Source organism: Strix uralensis, chromosome 3 (assembly GCF_047716275.1).
Source record: "Strix uralensis isolate ZFMK-TIS-50842 chromosome 3, bStrUra1, whole genome shotgun sequence".
Classification (NCBI taxonomy): domain Eukaryota; kingdom Metazoa; phylum Chordata; class Aves; order Strigiformes; family Strigidae; genus Strix; species Strix uralensis.
Genome location: NC_133974.1, coordinates 37,829,333 through 37,852,605, shown reverse-complemented (window position 1 = coordinate 37,852,605; position 23,273 = coordinate 37,829,333). Strand labels below are relative to the sequence as shown.

Sequence of the window (23,273 nt, the reverse complement as noted above, 5' to 3'; positions counted from 1 at the left end):
TGTTCATTTATCTTTGCAGGTGAATTCAGAGATCTTACTCAGTTTTCACAGTTCCTCTAAAAACACAACCCCCAAACCTAGCTAGAAACAAAACAAGTGAAGACTTCTGCTACAGTATTGTTTCAGCTGTGACTATCAACATATTGGGGGGGGGGGGGGGGGGGGGGGAGAAGCTTTGCTTTATTGGCAAATACAGCATATAAATCTTTACCTGCAGCTCTGTAAAGTATTTTAGGTTCAAAGAATATGCATGGGTTTTTGTCCTCTATGCATGATAGCAGCAGTCCTTTGGCCTGAAGAGGACTCCTTGGAATAACAATCTGTAAAAATATTTTTTAAAGAGTTTATTTAAACCACAATTCTGCTACAAGCTTCATCAATTAATAGTAAAAACCAAGCAACTATTTGCTTTAAATAAACCTATTACAGACTGAGCAGTTCTTACAAAGCGAATTAACATCAGTGCTACATTACTGACACACACACTCCAAATTTTCAATTTTATTTGTTCATTGATGAGGCTTGAATAGTTCCCCTCTACACCACAATTTAAGTACTAATGGACTTCCCTCCGATAAGGTGGAACTAAAATCTTAACAATAACATTTTAAGGTAGAAGGAACAGAAGAAAGTTAGTCAGATTTTTAAAAAATATTATATGTTAGTTTAGTAAAATTAATGTAGATGTATGACAAAAACATTCAGCTGTATGATCCTCAGTTGCTTGGTTAAAGATTCATCAGAGCAGTCCTGGAAGGTATGCAGACTTATCCCAGTAAAGAAGACTAAAAAAGGGAAATAGCTATTTAAAGTTGACTTCCTTTGCTTATGGTGGAGGCCTGAAATTTGTTTATTTTGGAAATGAACAAATACCAAAAAATTACCAAAAAATACCTGAAACTATGATGAAGTAGATAGAAAACTAAGCACGGCCTCCAGATGTAATCTGAATACATGGAAGGAAAAAGTATAATTAATTTGCCAACAGAAGAGTTAATTTTGGATGATCTAAAAGAATGTTGATTATGAACAGAAAATTAGCAAATTGCCACAGTTTAGATGAAATTAGAACCAAGAGCTCAATTCCTTCAAATCAGAAGGAGCAGCTAATTTACATCCCAGACATGTCAAAGAGCTGGCACATGCAGCGTAAAGTCTACTAGCAAACATTTTTATAGCTGTGAAGTTAGAAGTGGTCCCCTCTGACTGAAAACATTAGTTGTAGCACTTGTTTAAAGAACAAATAGTCCATGTAACTACAGACATGTTAACTAACTGCCTCCAGGAGTTTCCAAGGTTTCAAAATATTTTTTGAGAGTAAGAACATTTAATTATATAAAAGTAATAGAAAGGAGTCAAGTCACAACCTAAATTTGCTATCACATCAAATTAACTTGATAAGTGATTTCTCTAAACAAGAGAGAAGCAGTCTGTTAATGTTTCACCAAAGCATTTGTAACTGACACATGGGAAGTTACCCAACTGATGGATGTTACTAGTGCAGCTTCTTAGGGATCATTTTTAGGACAGACTTTATTTACCTTATTCATTTACAATGTTAAGTCAGAACATGGTAATGAAAACTATTCAAAAGCTGAGAGTCACTGTCACTACAGAGGATGATACCAAAAACACCTAGTTCACATTGAGGACATGACTGACAAAAACTGAACAATACATACTGAAAAGTCACACATTTAAGGACTACATTTTTGTGATAAATTTAGAACTCAGCAGTAGAAATTCAGATCTGAACTTATTATCTGCTCAAAGGATAACTAGGACACTATGCAGTACATCCCTAACAAAGCATAATAATATAGTCAAGGAAGTGTTAGTGCTATTACAAAAAATCACTACTAGAAACTCAGTTGGAATACTTCATGACTGTATCAACTGTTTGAAAAAAAATGAATGAAACAGGTGCCAAAGGAGCTTCAGAACTTGTTAACATCTCTTTGATACTTTGATTTGTTTAGTCTAACAAAATAAAGACTAAAGGGAAAACAATTGTTCTCTTAGTATATGAAAGGGAAGATGAAGGACAGATGAGTTAAATATACAAGTTAGGAACAAATTTAGGCTGGAAATGAAAAGAAAGCTTCTAGCCATGATGGCAAATATTCTGGAGCAGTCTTACAATGGAATGGAGAGAGTCAATACAGTAATTTTGGAAGACAGTCTGATCCATTAAGACATACATCCTCACAACAGTAGACAAAAAGATACAACCATCTAGCAATGTCCTTGTCACCCCAACAAGCCTCGTCTTAAGTACTAATGATTATAGTCCTTCGCCTGAACAGCCAAAGTTACACAAATTCTCTTTTGCTTTGGAAATCCAAACCTCACCTTTCACTTAAGGAAAACACAAAATAAAAATCTTAAATCGGGAACCTGCCCCAGAGTTTAATAAGAGGGCAGTCTTGAAAATCACTCTCCCCAAAGATCAATCCTGCCCTTCCCAGTTTGTAATACGCGGTCTTTCCTCCTGTAATTTGGAGAAAATATGCATAGATATGGGACTTTTGCAAATACATCTGAACCATGAGTTCACTTGCATTTCTGGATTCATACATTAAGGGCCGGGTTCAGGTTCATTCAAAAAAAAGACCTGCAACCTTAAGGTTTAAGGCTTGCTTTATCTTCATTAACTGCATTAATTAATAGCTTTGTAAAAAATATTAAAGGAACAACATTGTTTTCACAAAGATACAAAATTCAAAAGAGAAAATTCTTCTCTGTGCATCAAAAACTGGTATATTGTTCCACCAGTTCCACAGAATTTAATGTGCCCTCTACCTTTAACTGAGATGACAGCTGTTAATGGTAGCAACCTATTTGAGTGCTTTACCCAAGGAAAAGTGAAAGAAAGTGAAAAACCAACAAGAAGAAAGATCAGAGAGGTAATTAAATTATCTGGAGTGATTCAATAAAATTCTGACTTACTAATTTATACAGAAGACTAAGCACAGTAGTACTACGTTGCTATGAATTAAGAGTTTTAATCAACAGAGTGGACCACTAAATCTCAGCACTTAGTTCAGTACATAAAGATTTGAGAATGACCAACAAAATCAGCATACATTAGCTAGACCTGGCATCAGTATCTTAATCATATAAGTTATCTTGTGCTTCCATATGATAATAAACTACTCTAGTTTTTAAACAAGCTCAAGAAACCATTTGGTTCAATTACCTGGCAAAAGACTTCATAGATTGCTTTTGTCTATATCAGGAAATATTTTCAAGTTCAGAGCAGGAACACCTCAATGATCATAAAGAACACCCAAGGACAAAAATGCATTCCATTTCTCAAATATCATTAAATAAATGTGAATAATACAAGATTTTTTTATTAAGTGAAGAGAAACAAGTAGGAGAAATGGCTGTGGCCTCCCTGTAAATGAGCAATATCTGAAGTTTTAGAACACCAAAATCATATAGAGACGATAGTTTAAACAACAGATGAACAATGAACATTTATCTTCAGCATACAAACACTGGTTTCACTTAAGATTTCCACATTAATGAAGCTATGAGTCATTTCTCAGTGGACTGGATGGCAGTCAACCCAGAAGTACAAGTCCATAGACAAAAATTTACTCAGAAAAAAATGGAGAGCTGGCAAACAGTGCTCTCTTAATCTGAGGTGACCAGATCCCACCCCTCCCTCTTCTCCAGGAAAGTAATCCATTTAAGTGCTAGGAATCTTAGCTTCAAGGGATGCCACCATCTCACACAGAAATCTTGCCTAAAGTTATCATTCAGAGAATCACAGAGCAGTTGAGGTTGGCAGGGACCTCCAAAAGGTCATTTGGTCCAACGACCCTGCTCAAGCAGAGCCACCTAGAGGCAGTTGCCAAGGACCACGTGCAGACAGCTTCTGAATACCTCCAAGGATGGACGCTACAATCTCTCTGTGCAACCTGCGCCAAGTGCTTCCTCATGCTCAGACAGACCCTCTTGTGTTTCACTTTGTGCCCACTGCCTGTCACTGTCATTCATATAAATGAATCCAGTAATGCACTTAAGATGACAGATGCAGAGAAAAATAAAAGGAAAGTACTATTTATTAGTGTTCGTTTTTAGTTTATGTACTATACTAGGCACAGAATAGACGTAAAATGTATGCTTTTAGTGCAAAAAGCACACAAACACAAAATGCTATGCCTACTAAAGATTGCTTCAATAATGGTTATAAATTCTCAAACACTTAACACAGTTTAAGTTTTATAACTTGAAAACTTCTAAAAGAGTTTTTAATTAACATATTCAGGTATTTTGTTGTGGACTGACTTCCATTCTTCCCCTGCCTGCACCCAGACTCATGGTTAGTCAGGTCAAATAAAAAACAAACAAAATTAATCTTCATAAAGTAAGAGTTACTGTACCTTTATTCCTGGACAGTGAGCAAAAAAAGCTTCTGGACTTTGAGAGTGATATAGTGCACCATGACCCACACAGCCCCAGGGGGCTCTAATGGTGAGGTTTCCACAGTTAAACAGATCTCCAGAGCGGTAACGATACTTTGCTGCTTCGTTAACAATCTGGGAAGATTTATATATAAAAGTAACATTCAGTCCAATACCTTTAGTTATGTGTCATTAAGCCTCTAAAATACATGAGATGTAACTACATCATCTGCACCATGCATGGGATTTGGAGGACCAAATTAGAAGCAAAGGAATTCTGTAAGTCAGTGGAAAGGCAAACATTTTCCAAGGCAAGAAGCAATAATTTAGTATGTTCAAGTTAGATGCCTAGGCCTCAGGAGCAGCCATATAACCCAGTTGTTTCCCCCATTCCCATGGTGCCAATCAGCCCAGTTCAAATCTGTAGTTTGTCCTGCGGACACATGGCTGGCGGCAGCAGCATAGAGAAGTGAGAGATGGTTTTGGGAAGACAGCTGAGGAATTTAAGGGCTGTCGAAGCCAACACAACCACAAAACCAAAAATAAAAACAGAGACGTTTGCTTCAAACCACATCTTTAATTTCCATTATTTAATGAGCCTTCAGACTGGCCTTGGTACCTTCCTGTTTACTTAAAGCATGCATAAATATTAGTAATACAGCTGTGGATATATTTGCAAAAATTACATAGTCAAAAGTATTAATGCTAACAGAAGCATAATTTAGACAGCCATAAGATTTCTTTTTACTTCTCAAGTTTATTAGTACTAACCTGATCAAATGCTGGAAAAATGTAATCGGCAAACTGAATTTCTGCAATGGCTGTAGCACCTGCAACAGCAACTCCAATACCGAAGCCAACAATTCCTTGTTCACACAAGGGTGTGTTGAAAACTCTATCTTTACCTAAAAGATAAATAAAAACACAAATAAAAAAAATCACAATTCCTCTAACACACCAACTCTAAGTGGAAAACATAGCCCCAGAAATAATCAAGTTATAAACAAGTCACCTGCAATTAAGCATACAGCTCTTCAGATAGGCTTTTTTAGGTGTAGGAACAATAAACATCCATTACAGGTAAAGATACTTTAATTTGTAACAGCTCAGAGGAAGACAAGGAGAAACAAAATGAAAAATAAGAACAGTTTCTGTAACCTACAATGTTCTTAACACTTCAAGGAAAATAGTTTGTTCTGATGTACATACAGATAAGTATGCATATGCCTCATGCTTATATGGGACGAGTAAAGTATACTTACAAGCATTTTAAAAAAGCTTACCATAAAGTATTGTTACTTCAATTTTTTTCAGGCAGTCAAAACTAACTGTCCATACTCGAAGGCAGACGGATCTATGAGAGCATCTATATGAAAGTATACTGTCTCTTGCCCATACTCCCCCTAAGCAGTGCCCAGTCTTACCATTCTTCTTTAGTAAGGTAAGTCTGTGCTTACTAAAGAATTTGGTTTGTCTCCAAGAGAAAAAAAGCTGTTGGAGGCACAGGACTGGAAATCAAATATTTTGGGTTTTGTATCTTCCCTGTGGGAGTGCAAAAGGTCATTTTAGCCCTGACATATTTTTGTGCCACAGTAATTTCAGATTCCAAATATGCATCAATCTAATAAATGGCTGAAGACAAAATTGTTCCGTTCATGAAATTAAAAACAAGGAAGGGGAGGGAGATGAAACATCACTACAATACGCTCTGTAAAACATAATTACAATATTTGCCAGCAATCCTGTACTTCCTCAACAGATCAACAGGAGAACCTAGTTATGCTATTAAATTTTCCCTTTAGAACATTGGGAAATAGACAGTAGGTTTCTATAGGAGTCCATCATGCATGGATATGCCAAAGACTTCAAACTGAATAGAAAAAAAGTGAGCACAGTGCACACCAGTGTCTATGAAATACACTAAACAATAACTAAATAACCACCAAATAACTAAAAAGAAAGACTAAAATAATCAATAACTAGAAAAGTTGTTACTATGAAGACTCCTAATTTCAATAACTGCAAGATAACAAACTAGAGAAAGGGAAGCTAACAAAAAGTTTTAGAAGGGGATGCTGAAAGGAGAACCATCGCCTACAGCTGTATTTACTATATGGGGGCATGTTTTACAAATCTTTCAAGTACATGTCTTTGATCTTCACACATCATCCAGCACAGCATTGCCACTGCTTGTACCCTGTCCACATGCTTTACCTGGTGTTTTGAGTTTCATGCTTCAAGGGTTACTTTGTTTTGGGTTGGTTTTTCGATTTGGGGGTATTCCGCTTTGTTTGGGGGGGAATTTTTTTTAAATATCAGTAATTAGTTTTTGGCTTTCCCTCTGCCTTCCTCTTTCTTTCCTCCACCAGGAACACCACTAAGATACCATTCATTTAAGGCGAGTAGAAAAAATGCCATTGAACGATACTACAATGTTGGTGTTGTCAGGGAGGCTACACAAGTCAACACAAATACAAAGGGCTCCCACAATTACAGGTGAAGTGCTAAGGCTTGGACAATAAGCCCAAGCCAGAGTTGACCTATAGATGAATCCTGTACATTTTATAACTGATAACCATTGTGCTAATAGGTATTATATTAAGTTATAGCAAGCCAACTATTCTGATATAAAAGGTGGGAATACTGAAGCCTGAGCAACAGGCCCTGAACTGAAACTGCTAACTCCATATGTAGTCATTAGTGAAATATGCATAGAAGATGTAGCTTAAACATCATAAAACATGTCTATCTTGAATGTATCCTTATATTTCTTTATGTGTGAGCAAGATAACAAGGCCACAGAAACAGTTGTCTGGCCTTGTGACCTTGCTCATAAATTAACTAGATAAGCAAGGAAACTCCCTTAGCTTCTCCCTTAAGCCCTGGCCAGGCTCTGGGGGGAACCTAACGTGAGATGAAAACCAGATATTTCCGCTTAAAACAAAGGTGCCAGCTATTCTGGCTTACTGATTTTTAGGTATATAAGGCTGGACCCGCTCACAGCGACTTTGGATGCCTCACCTACGGGTGGACGCACCGCGTAGGATTTCCCACTTGCAGGGAAAGGTTCTCCAAATCCTCGCTGTAACCGGGGCTCCCCAGCGACTGCAGATCCGGATGATGGTAACGTATGCAAGTGGTGATGGATCTTTCTTAACCACTATTCTCTCTCTCAGGTAGTAATGATTTGATGCATTACCCTGTATTTTCCTATCTGTTTAAGTGCACTATTCTGTCTTTTCCTACTGTATGTTTTCTGTATTATTCTGTTATATTATTTAGTTATTTCTAGTAAAATATGCCTGCTCTTTTCACTCTGGTGTCTGAGTTTAATTGATATCCCTTATCAGCAAAACAACAGGACACTCCACGATTTTGCATACATGACAGAGAAAACATTTTCAACCGTCTTAAAGATCCCCTTTTATGAGGGGAAGCACCATTTTTTCAAATTAGTCATTCCAAACTTCCTTGACTTCTACTTATTTCTTAAAAATCAGTGTTTGAAACAAAAAACTCTGAGACTTACAGTACTTTTAAGATACATGCACACCAGGCTGTTTCTTGTTTAGAAATAAATTTCCAAGAAACTTTTTAAATTCCTATGACTTAGAAGTCCAGCTATTGCTGCTGGAGATAAAAATGTTACCATGGCTAGCTCAGTAATCAAAACTGAATTCCAATTAACAAAATTATTGCATAGCTTTTGAAAGAGAGGTTTTGTTGTCTGGATGTCAAACACACCCACTATTACCCTGATCAACTGTGAATCTCAGTGAAGTACCTTGCAGATCAGAGAACATTTTACAAGTACAAAAACCTGCTAGATCTCATTTCCAAGGTATATGAGCAAGCTGATCTCAGTAATTTCCAGATGTGGGTCATCTGTACTTTGTTTTGTATCTTCTGAAAGAAAAATAATGATCTCTGCAGGTGCTGTGCTCAAAAGCTGTTCAGACTGAAATGGCATGGGAAGTGAGAATGGCAGTAACTTCATAGCACTGTCATTTATTCTTAGGCATTTGTTTTACCAGCATGTTGCAGTAATGCTACTAATCTGTGTATTTCTATTTTTTCTTTACTAGTACTACCAATGTGCCTGGCAATGTCACTACATAAGAACAGCTGCAGCCCTGAAACATTTTCATTCCAAGTAACAGAAAGACAGAATGCTCTGGGAAACCCAGAACTGGGGAAGATACTGATAGAAGATGTAACTTGTTTTTATTGTTCTCGTAATTAAGTTATACTCACTTCTGACAGACATCAATTGTGTCTTGGCTTTACTGCCAAGAATTAACAAAAATCAGTTCATCAAGCTGCACGGAGGAATCTTCTCTTCCCTTAAGAGCTGGCAAAAGGGAAAGATTTCAGTCACATCAGCACCATGCTTCTCCGATGCAGAGTAAGAAACTTTGGCTTTCAGGGCTATTTAGTCCCATTTCTACAGAGTAAATAGATCAGTAAACTAATCTATAGGATGGAGAAGGAAAATAGTGCCATGGAAAGATGAAAGAACTTCTGTAACAAGGAGAACACAAGATTATTTTTGAACCTAGAGAGAGCGTATACTGTGTAAATTGTTCCCATTCCTGGCTGTAACCTCAGTTCCCAAGATATACTCTGTACTATATCCTCTGGTGCACTCCCTTCACTGACAGGCATCATGGTCAAGGAAAGAGGAACATAAACCACCTATGCAAATGTGTAGTTGTCCCAGGCCTTACTACCTTCTGTGAAGGGGTGCTTCAAGATGCAACCACAAGAGCTGTCCCTGTACCCATATCCATCTGTAACACTATAAACACTTGGCAAACATCTCTTTCCCTTTTTTTAACTTAATCTAGGGTACCATGAATTAGATATCTTGTTTCCCTTTTCTTTCACTGATGCATTTAATTTTTAATTTAAAACAACTCCTATTTTACTAAACTAAAAAGGTATTATCATTACCAAAACACATTACACTTTCTTACTTCTTAAAAGTCTGTTGGCAGATCAATTTATTTCACTTCACTTCGCTTACATGGTATTTTGATATAGGACATAACCAGCAAAGAAAACACTGAAAAAAGTAAGACTACAGAAGAGACTGAAGAAAAAGTAAAGTTAAATTCACACTAAATTTAAAAATATAGCATTTTTATATTGAAATCAAAATATTCAATTGGCCTTTTTTTCCTTCATGTGATTTACAGAAATGCAGGTAAATCTGCTTTAAAACTCTACCACATAGCCTACATAAATAGACTAATGTCTGAGCAGGACAAAAAAAAGCAGATTGTTGAGAAGTACACAGAATTCAGATCATACTAAGCTTACCTAACCTTATTCTTTATTAACAGATTTTTCAGAGTACACTGAAATAGTGTAATACATTGGTTCCATAAATAATTTTATATCATCACACAGAAATTGAAAAGTACTTGAACAATTCTGTAAAATGAGCTTTTAACTAATAATTGATAAAAACTTCAAAATTAATTCTTTAATACTGATCTGGGGTAGGTCAATTAACTTAAAAGCATGTTAGATCCACCACACTAGTATGCCTCTCTGATTCGAAGTATAAAATACATCCTAATAAAACTTCTGAAATACTATTGAGATATTAAATTAGAGGCAGCATGCTGCTATCAATGGAGTATGATGAAATAAATGAAATGACAATCAATAAAACCAAATGTGAAATAAAACATGACAGCTATAACATGATCAGTTTGAAGCACCTAATTTGGACTTCCAGTCCTAAAGGCATAATCCTGAAGTACTGTGGCTTAAAACAGTAAAGAAAGAGCCAGGTAATTGTTACTGAATGAGATTCATTACTCAGGAATGGTTTTGATTGTACATTTAAAGCAATAATACTGACCCCTTTAAAGCAAAACCTAAAGCACTTTACTATTCATGAGATGGGAAAACAAGCCTTGGATAGAGTTTCAAGGGGTAGGGTTTTCTTTATAAAATCTAGCCCTTTAAGACAAAAAGATATATACATCATTAGGATAAAACAAATTTATTAATTTCACTGAACATCAAATATTGTATGGCATGGCTTTAATCTCCTATTTTTATTGATAGAATATGAAAAACACTACTGAAACTAACACAAAATTTAAACACTGAACATACAAAGGCATTAAGCCTATGTATTTTTATCTATTTCACATTTTTTATTTTTCACATTTTTTTCAAAATGTAAAAAAGGAAGTCAATTTTGATAAACAGCCATTCATATCATCCTTTGCAAACCATCTGAGCCAGATTTCAGCTGAAATCTGACTGAAGCAGACAAATAACCCAGAGATACTTTGTCTTTCCATATTTCATTTCCGAATCAATAAAGAAACATTTCCTAAAATGTACTCTTCTCCTATTACTTGCGTCAGCCACACAGCTCAAAACAAGTTAACACAAACTCCACAAGCTGACTTGTTACTCCAGTTGAAACCAGTGCCTCTACGTTATCAGAAATCAGGTGCATCAGCCTCTAAGAAAGATGTCATGCTGGTGTCCACTTCAATTAACCTGCCACGCTTTATCAACAACCCTAGTTTCAGCCATCTGAACAGATTGGTGCCCTTTTCCAAGTAGTGAGGGAAGCAATACAGCAAATGGGGCTATGTGAAAAAAAAGAATGATTCTTCTCATCTCTCCATCCCAATAGCTCAGGAAGAAGACTGGATGAATGTTAAGCAAGTGAATGAATACACTAGAAGTGTTGCCTAATAAAGTAAATCTGAAAAGATTAAAAACATTAAGGAAAAAGCAGTATTTGATTAAAGGCAATTTTTAAACACTTACTTCATCCTCCCCCGATCTATTTTTATTTAAATAAAAAAAAATTGATCTTTGTGATTTTCAGAACAAAGAGTTAAGTACCCCACAAACATTCAGATTACCACTGACCCTCTGTCCAAGGAGCAACAGCTTTAAGGGAGTCTTACAGTCATCTTCTCATCCTCCAAGAATAAAAAGTTTCATAGCAACCTAACAGAACATGTTTACAGGACATATGTAGTCGATTATTTGGCATTAATGTTTTGGCCTGCTTCATCCTTATTTGTTCCAAGCCATCAGGAAAAAAGTATTTCAGATTTCAGTATCTGCAGTGAAACATGTTTCTGTCTTAATTTAACTTCAAAAATGAGATATTCAAACAATAGCAAATCTCCTACAATGTTAAAACATCACCTAAGGCTCCAACCCTGAGTAATTTCACATCACTCTGTAAGAGCCTACATTGGACAATTTGAGTGGTTTAAGGAGCATTGCTGGTGATTTAGTCAAAGAAGGGTGCTCTGTTTTGTTTTTAAGATACTTCTACATCACTTGTGTTAAAAAAGGCATGTTAAAAGATGCCAGCACTGAGTAGTATTAACAATATACCTGCACAGCATTTTATTTGTCCCCATTAGCTTCCATTTGAGACATCCATTAGAAGTCAAAGTCCAACAAGCTAAATATATTCTGTCCTCAACTGCAACAATCATGGGTGCACGTGGAGAAACAAAGAACTGGAAAGGAAAGGAAGTCCCAGCAGATTAGCTTTTCTTTGCTACTCACTGGGGACTTCATGTAGAAAATTCAAATAGAAATGACTGATTTCAAATCAGTCCTGCCTTTAAAGACCTGTTTTAATCCTAGAATACCTAGGATTTTTCACAGATATACATCTATGGAAGTCTACTAAATCTATTCCTTAACATAATTTAACACAATCTATCCAGCATTCAGACTTTCTTGGTCCCACAATTCCTTTTAAGCCCTGTTTTACAATTGGTGACACTTGTTATCTTCCATTTCTCTGATATCATGTGAGATACATCACAGCAAGTAGTTTGGTAAATTCATACTCAACTCTTTTAGAGCTCCTGGTTGAAGGCAAAACAGTTCTAATAATTTCTTGTTAATTTTAATTAATTTGTTCTACCATTTCTTCTATTGATACACCAGTAACAGTTCTCCAGCTTTAAAAAAAGGGTGTGCAAAGACCATAGATCCTCTATAGTGAATATCAGTAAAAAGACATTAGCTTTCCATTTGAATATGTAAATTTCAAATCTACTTGTCCAAAGCAGGGCTTCAGTTTCACAGAGGTGGTTTACCTCTCAATCTTCAATCCTTGCACATTAACATGCCATGCCATTTAAAAAGCTGCTTCTTCCAGAGCTGCCTATGTTAAAATAGATCATTTCACCTACCTAACAGATGGAAGGTAATTATGTGAAATTAAAAGGATTCCATATGCAACAGCTTATAACTTCTTATGATTAATTTTACCTGCTGCGTGTAGAGTAACACAGTTTACACAATTGAGCTTTACTCCTCTCCTGTTCTTCCCCAATTCTGTATTCTACAAGAGTTGCACAGACTGAGCCAAGAACATTTGTCTGTGCCCAGACATTCACAACAGGCTTCAAGGACTCAGCCATAGCTCCAGCGCAGCTCAGCCAACTGCATGGCTCAGCAGCCAGGTCTCAGGCCCCATTTAAGTCAATCTAGTCTCCAGTCAAGTGCTATGAGTTGGGACTGTTACAGGAAAAACACATATACTCCCCCTCCCACCGAAAATCACGGTGTATACACAGCCTATGATTTCAAAAGAATTTTAACATTTAGTTACTTTGAATGAAAAATTAATTCAAATTTTGATTAATTACCAACTAATTCCATGGGAGATTGCCATTACTTTTTCCTTAAATATTCCAAAAAGACACGTTATGGCAATAAGATACATGGCAAAAAAGGGTACTTCAGAAATCTGTGAGGGCCGGAATAGAGATTTTCATTCACTAAACTAAATTAGTTGCTTCCTCTGCTGCAAAATCTGCTATCACGCTCCACTCTGCAATAAAGGACCCGACTTCTTACCCTAGACAGTTTTAGAAAGGTCGAATGACAGATAATTCTTTCTTGCTTGGTTTCGCTTGTTTACAGGAGTCTTAAGCTTCATTTTGAGGAAAAAAATTTTTTAAAATCACTTGCACAAAAAAAATGTATCCTTCTGAAGCACTAATCAGCACAGTATTGCCCAAAGAAAAGGACATCTGTTCTGACAGGTAACTGGTAAGAACAGGAATTCCTCACAGGTTTATCATTTATTCCACTGACATAACCAACACTTCTGAGGAGTACTTCAAGTAAATTGGAAATTAAGAACAGCTGAAGGGTAAACTTTCCTTTTAAATCTCCCTTAGTTACTAATTCCAAGGCATTCATACATTTGAACAGACATGAATATTCGAACTAGCAGTTCTAGCTCAAAGTGTTCTCAACACATCATTCTTTTACTCAAGATGGTGCATTTTTCTTCCAAGAGCTCCGTAGATCCAAACTGCACTTTCACCTCCTCTCCTCCAAGATTCCCTTAGGAAAAAAGCATGTTTATTGCATTTTCATTTAATCCTCACTCTTAAAGACCCCAAACAATATCAGTCAGGAGAACTGCTGAAGTACAAAGAAAATATTACCACGGACAGGGAGCAACCTCAATTATCTACAAATTCTTATAATCTGCACAGTTACTGAATTGCAGGTTTGGAAGGAAAGGAAACTTGCTTTCTAATAAAACTTAGTAAATTCTTAAAGTTGTTCACAGCATGAACATAACATTAAGCATTTACTCAATTGTCAGGTTTATAGCCCTCTGGATGAGGGAGGACCCAGGAAAATTTATTTATAAACAGCTCTGCCTTACTAAAGCAAATAGGGAAAACTTGATTTTTGGCCTTCTCCCCCACTTCAGATTTCCTGACATTTGTGACAAAATAGCATCCCACCAAAAGCTAAAAAATAAACCAGAAATATTAAAATATATCATCTAATTATCTCCCTTTCTCAGGGAAGAAGTGGGACCGGAAGGGGTCAGAGGAGGTTAATGCAAAGCTTTGGCATAACTTTGAATGCTGGTAAGACTGCATGTCATTTAATCCTTCCATGATGCAAAAGCAGCCAAGCAGTAGTATAAGCAGGAGGAAAATCAGATTCTTTTCAGGTACACAGTGATAGGTGAAAGAATGACACAAAAAGTGAAATTGATCATATAAGAGGGGAAGAAAACCTCACTATGGCAGTAGTCAAAGGCTGGAACAAGCTGCCCAGAGAGGTTATATAAGCTCCTTCCTTGGACATATCCAAAACTCATCTGAACAAGACCACAAACAACCTAAACTGGCTCTACGCTGAGTGCTGGTTTGGACCAGTTGACCTTCAAGGTCTTTTCCTTTCAACCCTTATTCTACGATTCGTGAACAGCCCCAAGCAGGGTTACATGCCAACTGCCCAAACTTTTTATGTCTGTACCTGTCCTGCTGATGGAAGAATTTCATGACATTAATAAAATAGTCCTGATTCAGCTCCACACTGTTAGAAAAATATTCAATAAGCAGCTCACCTCAAAGCAGCAGATTTGCTCACAAGAATTTCTTTTTACTGATGACTGTGCAGGTAGCCCACTCCCCATTGAACTCCTTCTGGCTTATATACCCAATTGTATCAGCCTAAAGAAAAAAAGCACGATCCCTAACTGCACCAAGGCATTCAGCGTTTCTCCAGCTATGATTAGTAACATTCCTTGTTCAACCACAAAAAATTTTGCTGTGTGAGAAGCACACTTGCAGAAGAGCATAACTGACTATCAAGTTAGATGTGTGAAGCTATACCAGATGACAGAATGCTCACTTGCAAAAATACACTCTAAAACTGACATCTACCAAACATACATGGATATAACCAAGGGATAATATATCAGCTTTATTTAAGCGGCTTAGTCTGAAAATGCATGGAACTGACCTATCTGCAACATTACATGACATTGCAAAAGATCCAACAGGAAAATACACAACAGTTACCAAAGCTAAGTATTACAACATGTTAATGAAAATTCTGCTGTAATAGGCTGGGTACACTATCTGGATGACAAATTGAGGAATAAGCAAAATTGTGTCAAATACAAGGCACTGGCTCTCACATTCCTCAGTATCAGTAGTGTAGAAATACTTTATAGTAAATTTGAAAGCATACTGGATCTACCCTAAATTGTGAAGCGCTACTCTCAACACAGCAAGGATTTAGTGCTGCTAAAGAAGTACTCAAGAACAAAGTGCTGAATGACCAGTAATCTGCAGTAATGAAAAACATTTTATGAATCTCATTTGCAACCATGCCTGTCGCTTGATAATGTAAAGCATGTTGTAATGGGTTTGCATGGCAATGTTTTGGTCACAGAGGGGCTACAGGGGTGGTTTCTGTGAGAAGCTTGTAGAAGCTTCCCCTATGTCCAACAGAGCCACTGCCAGCCGGCTCCAAGACGGACCCGCCACTGGCCAAGGCTGAGCCCATCAGGTGGTAGCATCTCTGTGATACTGTATTTAAGAAAGGGGAAAAAAACCCTGAGCAACTGCAGCCGGAGGAAGGAGTGAGAACATGTGAGAAAATCAATTCTGAAGACACCAAGGTCACTGAAGAAGGAGGGGAGGAGGTGCTCCAAGCTCCAGAGCAGAGATTCCCCTGCAGCCCCTGGTGCAGACCATGATGAGGCAGGCTGTGCCCCTGCACCCATGGAGGTCCGTGGTGGAGCAGATATCCACCTGCAGCTCATGGAGGACTCCACGCTGAAGCATGTGGGTGCACCCAAAGGAGGTTGTGACTCCATGGGAAGCCTTCACTGGAGCAGGCTCCTGGCAGGACCTGTGGACCTGTGGAGAAAGAGGAGCCCACACTGCAGCAGGTTTGCTGACAAGACTTGTGACCCCGTGGGGAACCCACACTGGAGCAGCCTGTTCCTGAAGGACTGCACCCCATGGCAGGGACCCACACTGGAGCAGTTTGTGAAGAGCTGCAGCCTGTGGGAAGGACTCATGTTGGAGAAGTTCACGGAGGACTGTCTCCCATGGGAGGGACCCCACACTGGAGCAGGAGAAGAGTGTGAGGAGTCCTCCCCCTGAGGAGCAGCAGAGAAATGTGATGAACTGACTGCAACCCCCATTCCCTGCCTCCCTGTGCTGCTGGCAGTGAAGAGGTAGAGAAAATCAGGACTAAAGGTAAGCCTGGGAAGAAGGGAGGGGTCAGGGGAAGGTGTTTTAAGATTTAGTTTTTATTTCTTATGATCGTACTCTGATTTGATTAGTAATAAGTTAAACTAATTTCCCCAAGTCAAGTCTGTTTTGCCCGTGACAGTAATCACTGAGTGATCTCTCCCTGTCCTCATCTCAACCCACGAGCCTTTCATTATATTTTTTCTCCCCTCTCCAGTTGAGGAGGGGGAGTGATAGAGTGGCTTTGGTGGACACCTGGCATCCAGCAAGGGTCAACCCACCACATATGTGCATGAGAAAAATCAATAAATTGATCTATACTTGGTGCTTCCATACAAGTGTGAAAACTCCTTGCCAGGTCTTGAAGATTTAATGTTTGTACTAATTAAAAAGAAAGGAGACCTTTTATAATAAATGACTAGCATGTTATGTCAGCCTCGTCACTGCAAAATGGCTCCAAATCGAGTTAAATTAAGATTAACCTGCTCCTCAAAGTGCTTCTGCTGCAAAGCTGCTCAGACAATTGACTGGATGTGGATGGTAGTCTTGACCTTTTGGACCCTTCTAGGCTTCTAGCAAATTACTTCCAAGAAAACTGAGTGGTTTACTCCCTGTAATAAAGTCTGCAGCACCTTCTTAAACTGCAGAAGTGATAATTACCACACTCTTATCACCAACCTCAGAAGCTGAAAAAACAGCGGACATACTAAATTAGTCCCACTTGACAAGTACAAATGATACTGATCACAGGACTAACCAAGGAAATTGAGAATCACTAAATTCCACCTAAAAAGTAGTAAAGGCATAAAAACTGACATCTAAAACAAGGTACATGAACTGTGCTTGCAGACGTGGTATTAATACAGACTGCAAATACTAGTCAGGCTCATCGATTCCATCTCGTGTCTTTAATACATAAAGTTTCATCTTCCTTGACACTACATTACTAAAATATTACTTTTAAATGTTTCACTGCAAGTATTTCCTGAAGTGGAAAATTCCATTTTTATGAAGTTCAGCAGCACATACTTTTTTGCCCAGAAATGTATCTTGAAATATCTTAAAAATGTGTTAGAACAGCTTTCTTAAGCTCTGTACTGAGTATCAAGTTCTATATTAAAAAGTATATCCCTTATCTTTCCCTCAAACAGGTTTACAACACATAAAAAGAAACATAATAAATATTATTAAGTCCCAAACAAATAAAATACTGTTATCACACCAGGCACACTATCAGAACAATTAAAAAAATTAAAACAAAACTAAAATAAAGTCTATTTAGCTCTGATACAGAATGATTTATATCAATATCCCACAGATTCAAACAGTATAAGAGGATATAATACACTGTATCAAGTTCTCAAATAATTTTTCTTTTCTTCTAACTGTAAATCTTAAGAAAAAAATTGGCTATTTAAGACGAAAATGAACAAAATGTACTATTGTGTAATGAGTCTGGAACACGTTCTCCAGATGTTACTGTTCAAAGACATTTATATAAATCAGAACAAAATCCAGATCTTGCCAAACTGCTCTGGAAGAACCAGGCAAGCAAGCTGCAGAATTCTCCACTTAAATCCATCCACAAAGAAACAACAATAACCAAACTCCAGACTACTTGGGTTTTACTCAATCTATATTCAACAACTAGTCATTTTCAACTCTGAATAAAATGTTCTACACTGAGCTTAAATCCACCATGTCAAAAATTCTGAACTACTTCATTCTACCATGTGCAATATGTTAGGAAGGACCAGCACCTACATAAAAGGGGAAACACAGTGCTTCTCAAACAAGCTTGCAGTCTGCTTCTGAAGCACCGACCTAACATTTTCTATCTATCTGCTTATACAATAAAGCCCTAACACTTACTTCTTATGCTACTTTAGGCTGAGTTTTTCTCCTCCCTATAATAGCATATTGCTATGTTATTAAAGAATGCAAGAGACCCCATGACTGATAAAAAACCTCACAGAAAAACCCCAGCATGTCTCCCCACCTGCTGAAGTAATACCCAACCACTAGTAGCTTCTGGGAGACAGAACACACTACCTTAATACACTGCCCCAACCAGCCTATCCAAATTGTGGTGTTGTACTACTTGCCCTTGCACTGTAACACTTGGCAACATGAGAACAGACCCAAAACATCCACTGACAGATCTCTGCTCTCTCACCAGTAACATGCTGTGAAGTCTCCACTATAAACAATTTACTGAAAGCACTAACAAAAAATATTTAAAATATAAACATTTTAAAGTATTTTATGTATTTTGGAGGCAAATTAGAATTATTTTTTTTAAAACATACTATATCTACCTCTATTAGCTCAGCTGCAAAAGGTTCTCCCGTTATGCTACTAAAAGCTGTCAGGACATTAAGCAATCTTTGTAGGCATATCCAATCCTTAGCCAAGAAACTTCACCAAATACTGTAACAACCTGGGGACAACCTTATCTTCTGATCCATGTTTTCCCCATAGGCATTTCACTTAAACACAGAACTTGCCTTCAGGAGTTTTCTACAGCTCAAGCCCATAAAATAATACTGTGTTGAAGTAAATACTTTTTTTCAAAGAATGACTGCCACAGTTTTAGAAAGGATGGTGTCCCTCAGGCATGGCTAGATACAGCCATCTCCTGGCCAAGTAGACAAAAACTCCTGAATTATTTTACTGGACCATAAACAAATGACTCATTTACTGAGAATGAAATGTTCCCTGAAAACTCACACAGGTGTTTACACCTTAGACACAAGGTCTACAGAATAACAACCAGGGATTACAGTGGATTAGACACTGGAAATAAACATTGATGCTGCAAGACAAACTAGAAACAACAGAAAGCTGTAAGCAACCAGGTTTTACTCAGTAAAACCCAGAGTAATGTACCCAGTTTTGGATGGCCCATATCCTTCAGTTTCAGGAACCAGAGTCTAGAGAAAACTGATCAATAAGAAAAAGCTTCAAACCATAAGAATAATCCTGCACTGGGACCATGCGTGTAGGGAAGCCAGGGAATCTCCATCGCTGAAGGCTAAGAACAGCCTTTGACAGCTGATCCGTCACAAAACATACCCTGTGTTTCAGAGATCTAATTCAGTAAGGCAGGCAGAAAGTACAGGAAAACAAATATGGAAGTGATAAATACAATCATTTTTAAAGCATCCAGCTGATTGCTAATGTGGCTAGGTCATCCTGACATAAGGATGTTATTTTCTTGCTATAACTGTGGTTTCATATGCAGTTCAGTCACTTGCTTTTTGATGTGTTTGAAATTTTCCACAGTGGAAATCTTTGATTCAACTCCCCCCACCCTCAAAGGATTCAATACAAGTGTTCTTCCTTCTCTAGATTTTCCTTTTCTTCTGTGATTTTCCAATTTGCAAGAAAATATCCTGGACCGATTGAACAGACACTAATTACTGTTCACAATCTGCTCTCCGTCTATATCACACTTTACTAAAGTGTGATACTTTATTAAATATGGTTTGGAAGAAAAAAAAATCCTACCAACTTTATACTTCTAGCTGCATCAAAATAATAAAGATTAGGAAGGATTATTTATGAAACAAGCCTGTAAGACTGAACAGAATAGGGCAAAAATTACATTTCAAGTTACATGTGTGTACTTATTACACACTTTCTACTCCATAAGAGGAAATCTATTTAGCTATGAAAAATGAGTAAGGACAAAAAAAATTGAAGCTGCTTATTTCTCATTTATGACTGTCTGCATGTATGAATGTCTAGCCACGTATGTAATACAGAATTGCCTGAAAGGAAATGATCTGAGATTGATTTTGGTTTATCCTACATATAGGAGTGACACACAGTTGTTCTTACTGAGTTTTATTTTAACAAGTGTCCACCCAGAAAAGAAGCAATTACTGGCTGCACAGCAATACAATAGAAAGGGCATAGGGACCAAAGCATGCCACAAACTGACAGTCAACACCACACTACTAATAAAGGCAAACATCACTCCAGAACATATTAGCAATGTTACACAGAAAGCTTATGAAAAGCATCTTGTTCCAACTGGCTTTGTATAAGAGTACCATAAACTGCTGTGAGCAGTACATCTCTCTAAGCACTGACAAAAAAAAGAGGAGGACAGCAATAACAGAGATCAAACAGAACATAAAAGAAACCAGAACAGACCAAAAATAAAAGCCATGCGTGAAAGACTCTCCAACCCCTCCTACTGGTGATGGGACATTAATCCAGAAAAGAGGAAACCTATCTTCCTCTGGTTCACTTTGCTATCACACAGAGGTTGCCAAACAGTGACAAATGAATCACATGAGCAAAAGACAAATTCATTCCAAAACTTTTCCACAGAACAACTGCTGACAAAACCATTTCTGCTGCATCTCCACAAAGGTCAGCCTTGGTATCTCTGTCAACTCTTTTGGGAGTAAGTTCAGAGCTCCTGAGGGACAGAACTGAGGCCAAGACTCTTCTACCCTGGGCAAGCACTCACTTCTGGGGGGAGACACCACAGTGGCATCCTCCAGGAACTGCCTGAAGTATTCACATTCTACCCAAATAGTTGCAAGTGAAATAAAATGGCATAACTCAAGAATTCCCTACTGAAAAGAAAAAAACCTCATTTACACTACTCTTTCAGCTCAAAAATTATTTCCAATAGCTCAAAAACTTAGAAGGTAATCCAATCAGGCATCCAAATATTAGGAACCTAACGTAAGCAGTCACCTAGACTCCCTTGGTGGCAAATACAAAGACATGCCATGAAAGAGAAATGCAGGCTGCTGTATGATAGGGGATTGAGTTCACCCTCAGTAAGTTTGCAGACAACACCGAGTGGGAGTGTTGATCTGCTTGAGGGTAGCAAGGCTCTACAGAGGGATCGGGACGGGCTGGATCAATGGGCTGAGGCCAACTGTATGAGGCTCAACAAGGCTCAGTGCCAGGTCCTTGGGTCACAACAACCCTGTGCAACGCTGCAGGCTTGGGGAGGAGTGGCTGGAAAGCTGCCTGGCGGAAAAGGACCTGGGGATGTTGGTCGACAGCCGGCTGAGTATGAGCCAGCAGTGTGCTCAGGTGGCCAAGAAGGCCAATGGTATCCTGGCTTGTATCAGAAATAGCGTGGCCAGCAGGGACAGGGAAGTGATCTTACCCCTGTACTCGGCGCTGGTGAGGCCGCACCTCGATTACTGTGTTCAGTTTTGGGCCCCTCACTACAAGAAAGACATTGAGGTGCTGGAGCGTGTCCAAAGAAGAGCAACGAAGCTGGTGAAGGGTCTAGAGCACATGTCTTATGAGGAGCGGCTGGGAACTGGGGTTGTTTAGTCTGGAGAAAAGGAGGCTCAGGGGAGACCTTATTGCTCTCTACAACTACCTGAAAGGAGGTTGTAGTGAGGTGGGTGTTGGTCACTTCTCCCAAGTAACATGTGATAGGACAAGAGGAAATGGCCTTAAGTTGCACCAGGGGAGGTTTAGATTAGATATTAAGAAAAATGTCTTCATCAAAAGGGTTGTCAAGCATTGGAACAGGCTGGCCAGGGAACTGGTGGAGTCAGCATCCCTGGAGGTATTTAAAAGATATGCAGGTGTGGCACTTAGGGACATGGTTTAGTGGTGGACCTGGCAATGTTAGGTTTGCAGACTGACTCAATCTTAAAAGTTTTTTCCAACCTAAATGATTCTATGATTCTATGTCAAAAATTCATCCGATCAAAAATTAGGATTTTTTTCCTTACAAAGTTAACGAGCTTGACTTCTTTCACTTACTAGTATAGGCCTCTAGCTGTGTTCATATTACATTACTCTACACTCAGGCTTAAATGGCTTTCCTGGCAAAAAAAAGTTTTAGATTTGATGACAGATTTATTCTAAACGCAAATCTCTTCTCTACCTCTCCAGAGAGACTCCAGTAACAGTCTGGATAGCAACCAACATCTGTATAGTACTACAACTGAGTATTAATACACTAAATTCTCCCTACTATTATTAGGTGATATTATAAAAGTGCTTGAAAAGGAACTCTCAATTTGTATCAAAATAACTACTTATAGGCATAGACTGCCATCTAGTGATTTTGATCCTCTACAGAAAAAAAAAAACACAACAAAAAACCAAACAACCTCCCTCTTCCAGATGAGGAGAAAAAAAACATTAATTCCTTCTTATTTTACATCAAGACATAGAAAAAACCTTGTATTGTATCACTTGTATCTCCTATTATTATGTTGATGGTAAATGCAGGAGGGGAATGAGGAAAGAAGAGTCAGTAAGTGTATATAATCTTCCTTGTACAGGTATGATCCATGAGGCTGGTTGCTCACCGATTCTGTCTGGAATTCCTCCTCATTTTACACAGACTCTAGCCTTTGCATAAAACAAGCACTGCAACCAGAACTTATTTAATCTCTAAGACAATACTGACAGACAGCCACACCCCTCTCAAAATTTTGGATTCCTTCAATTTTTGTGCTTTCAGTCTTTCCTGGTTCTCCTCAGCATTGTAACTATATTTTCAGTACATCCTCTAGTTCATCTTCGTCATTCCCTCTTCATCCATTGCCTGTTTTCTGCAGGATTTCACTATTAGTAAGAAAGGAGCCAAGTTACCTGTGTCATTTTATCTGCCTTACAAAGTTAAATTACCATTATGTGAATAACTCCTAAATTCATCTTATCTCCACATTCCTCTTTCTGTCCAAACTTGTATTTCACACATTGCCGTCATTTATTTATGAGCACCTCACCAGCAACATAAAGAACTGTCATGTCTTCTCCGTCCCCTTCTCTCTCAATCACTATCATCATCTTCAGTTCACTTCTCATCTAGACCTAA

The 23,273-nt window shown here is 38.0% G+C and overlaps 1 protein-coding gene across 1 annotated transcript in view; it reads right to left on the bottom strand.

Moving 5' to 3' along the window:
- Nucleotides 1–23,273, bottom strand: part of BCKDHB (branched chain keto acid dehydrogenase E1 subunit beta) — a 134,729-nt gene that overhangs the window by 102,294 nt on the left and 9,162 nt on the right. Inside the window, exons 4-6 of the mRNA XM_074861925.1 lie at nt 5,187–5,320; nt 4,395–4,550; nt 212–320 (exon numbers count right to left, since the gene is read on the bottom strand). Coding sequence (XP_074718026.1) covers nt 212–320; nt 4,395–4,550; nt 5,187–5,320 — 399 coding nt within the window. The remainder of the gene's footprint in view (nt 1–211; nt 321–4,394; nt 4,551–5,186; nt 5,321–23,273) is intronic.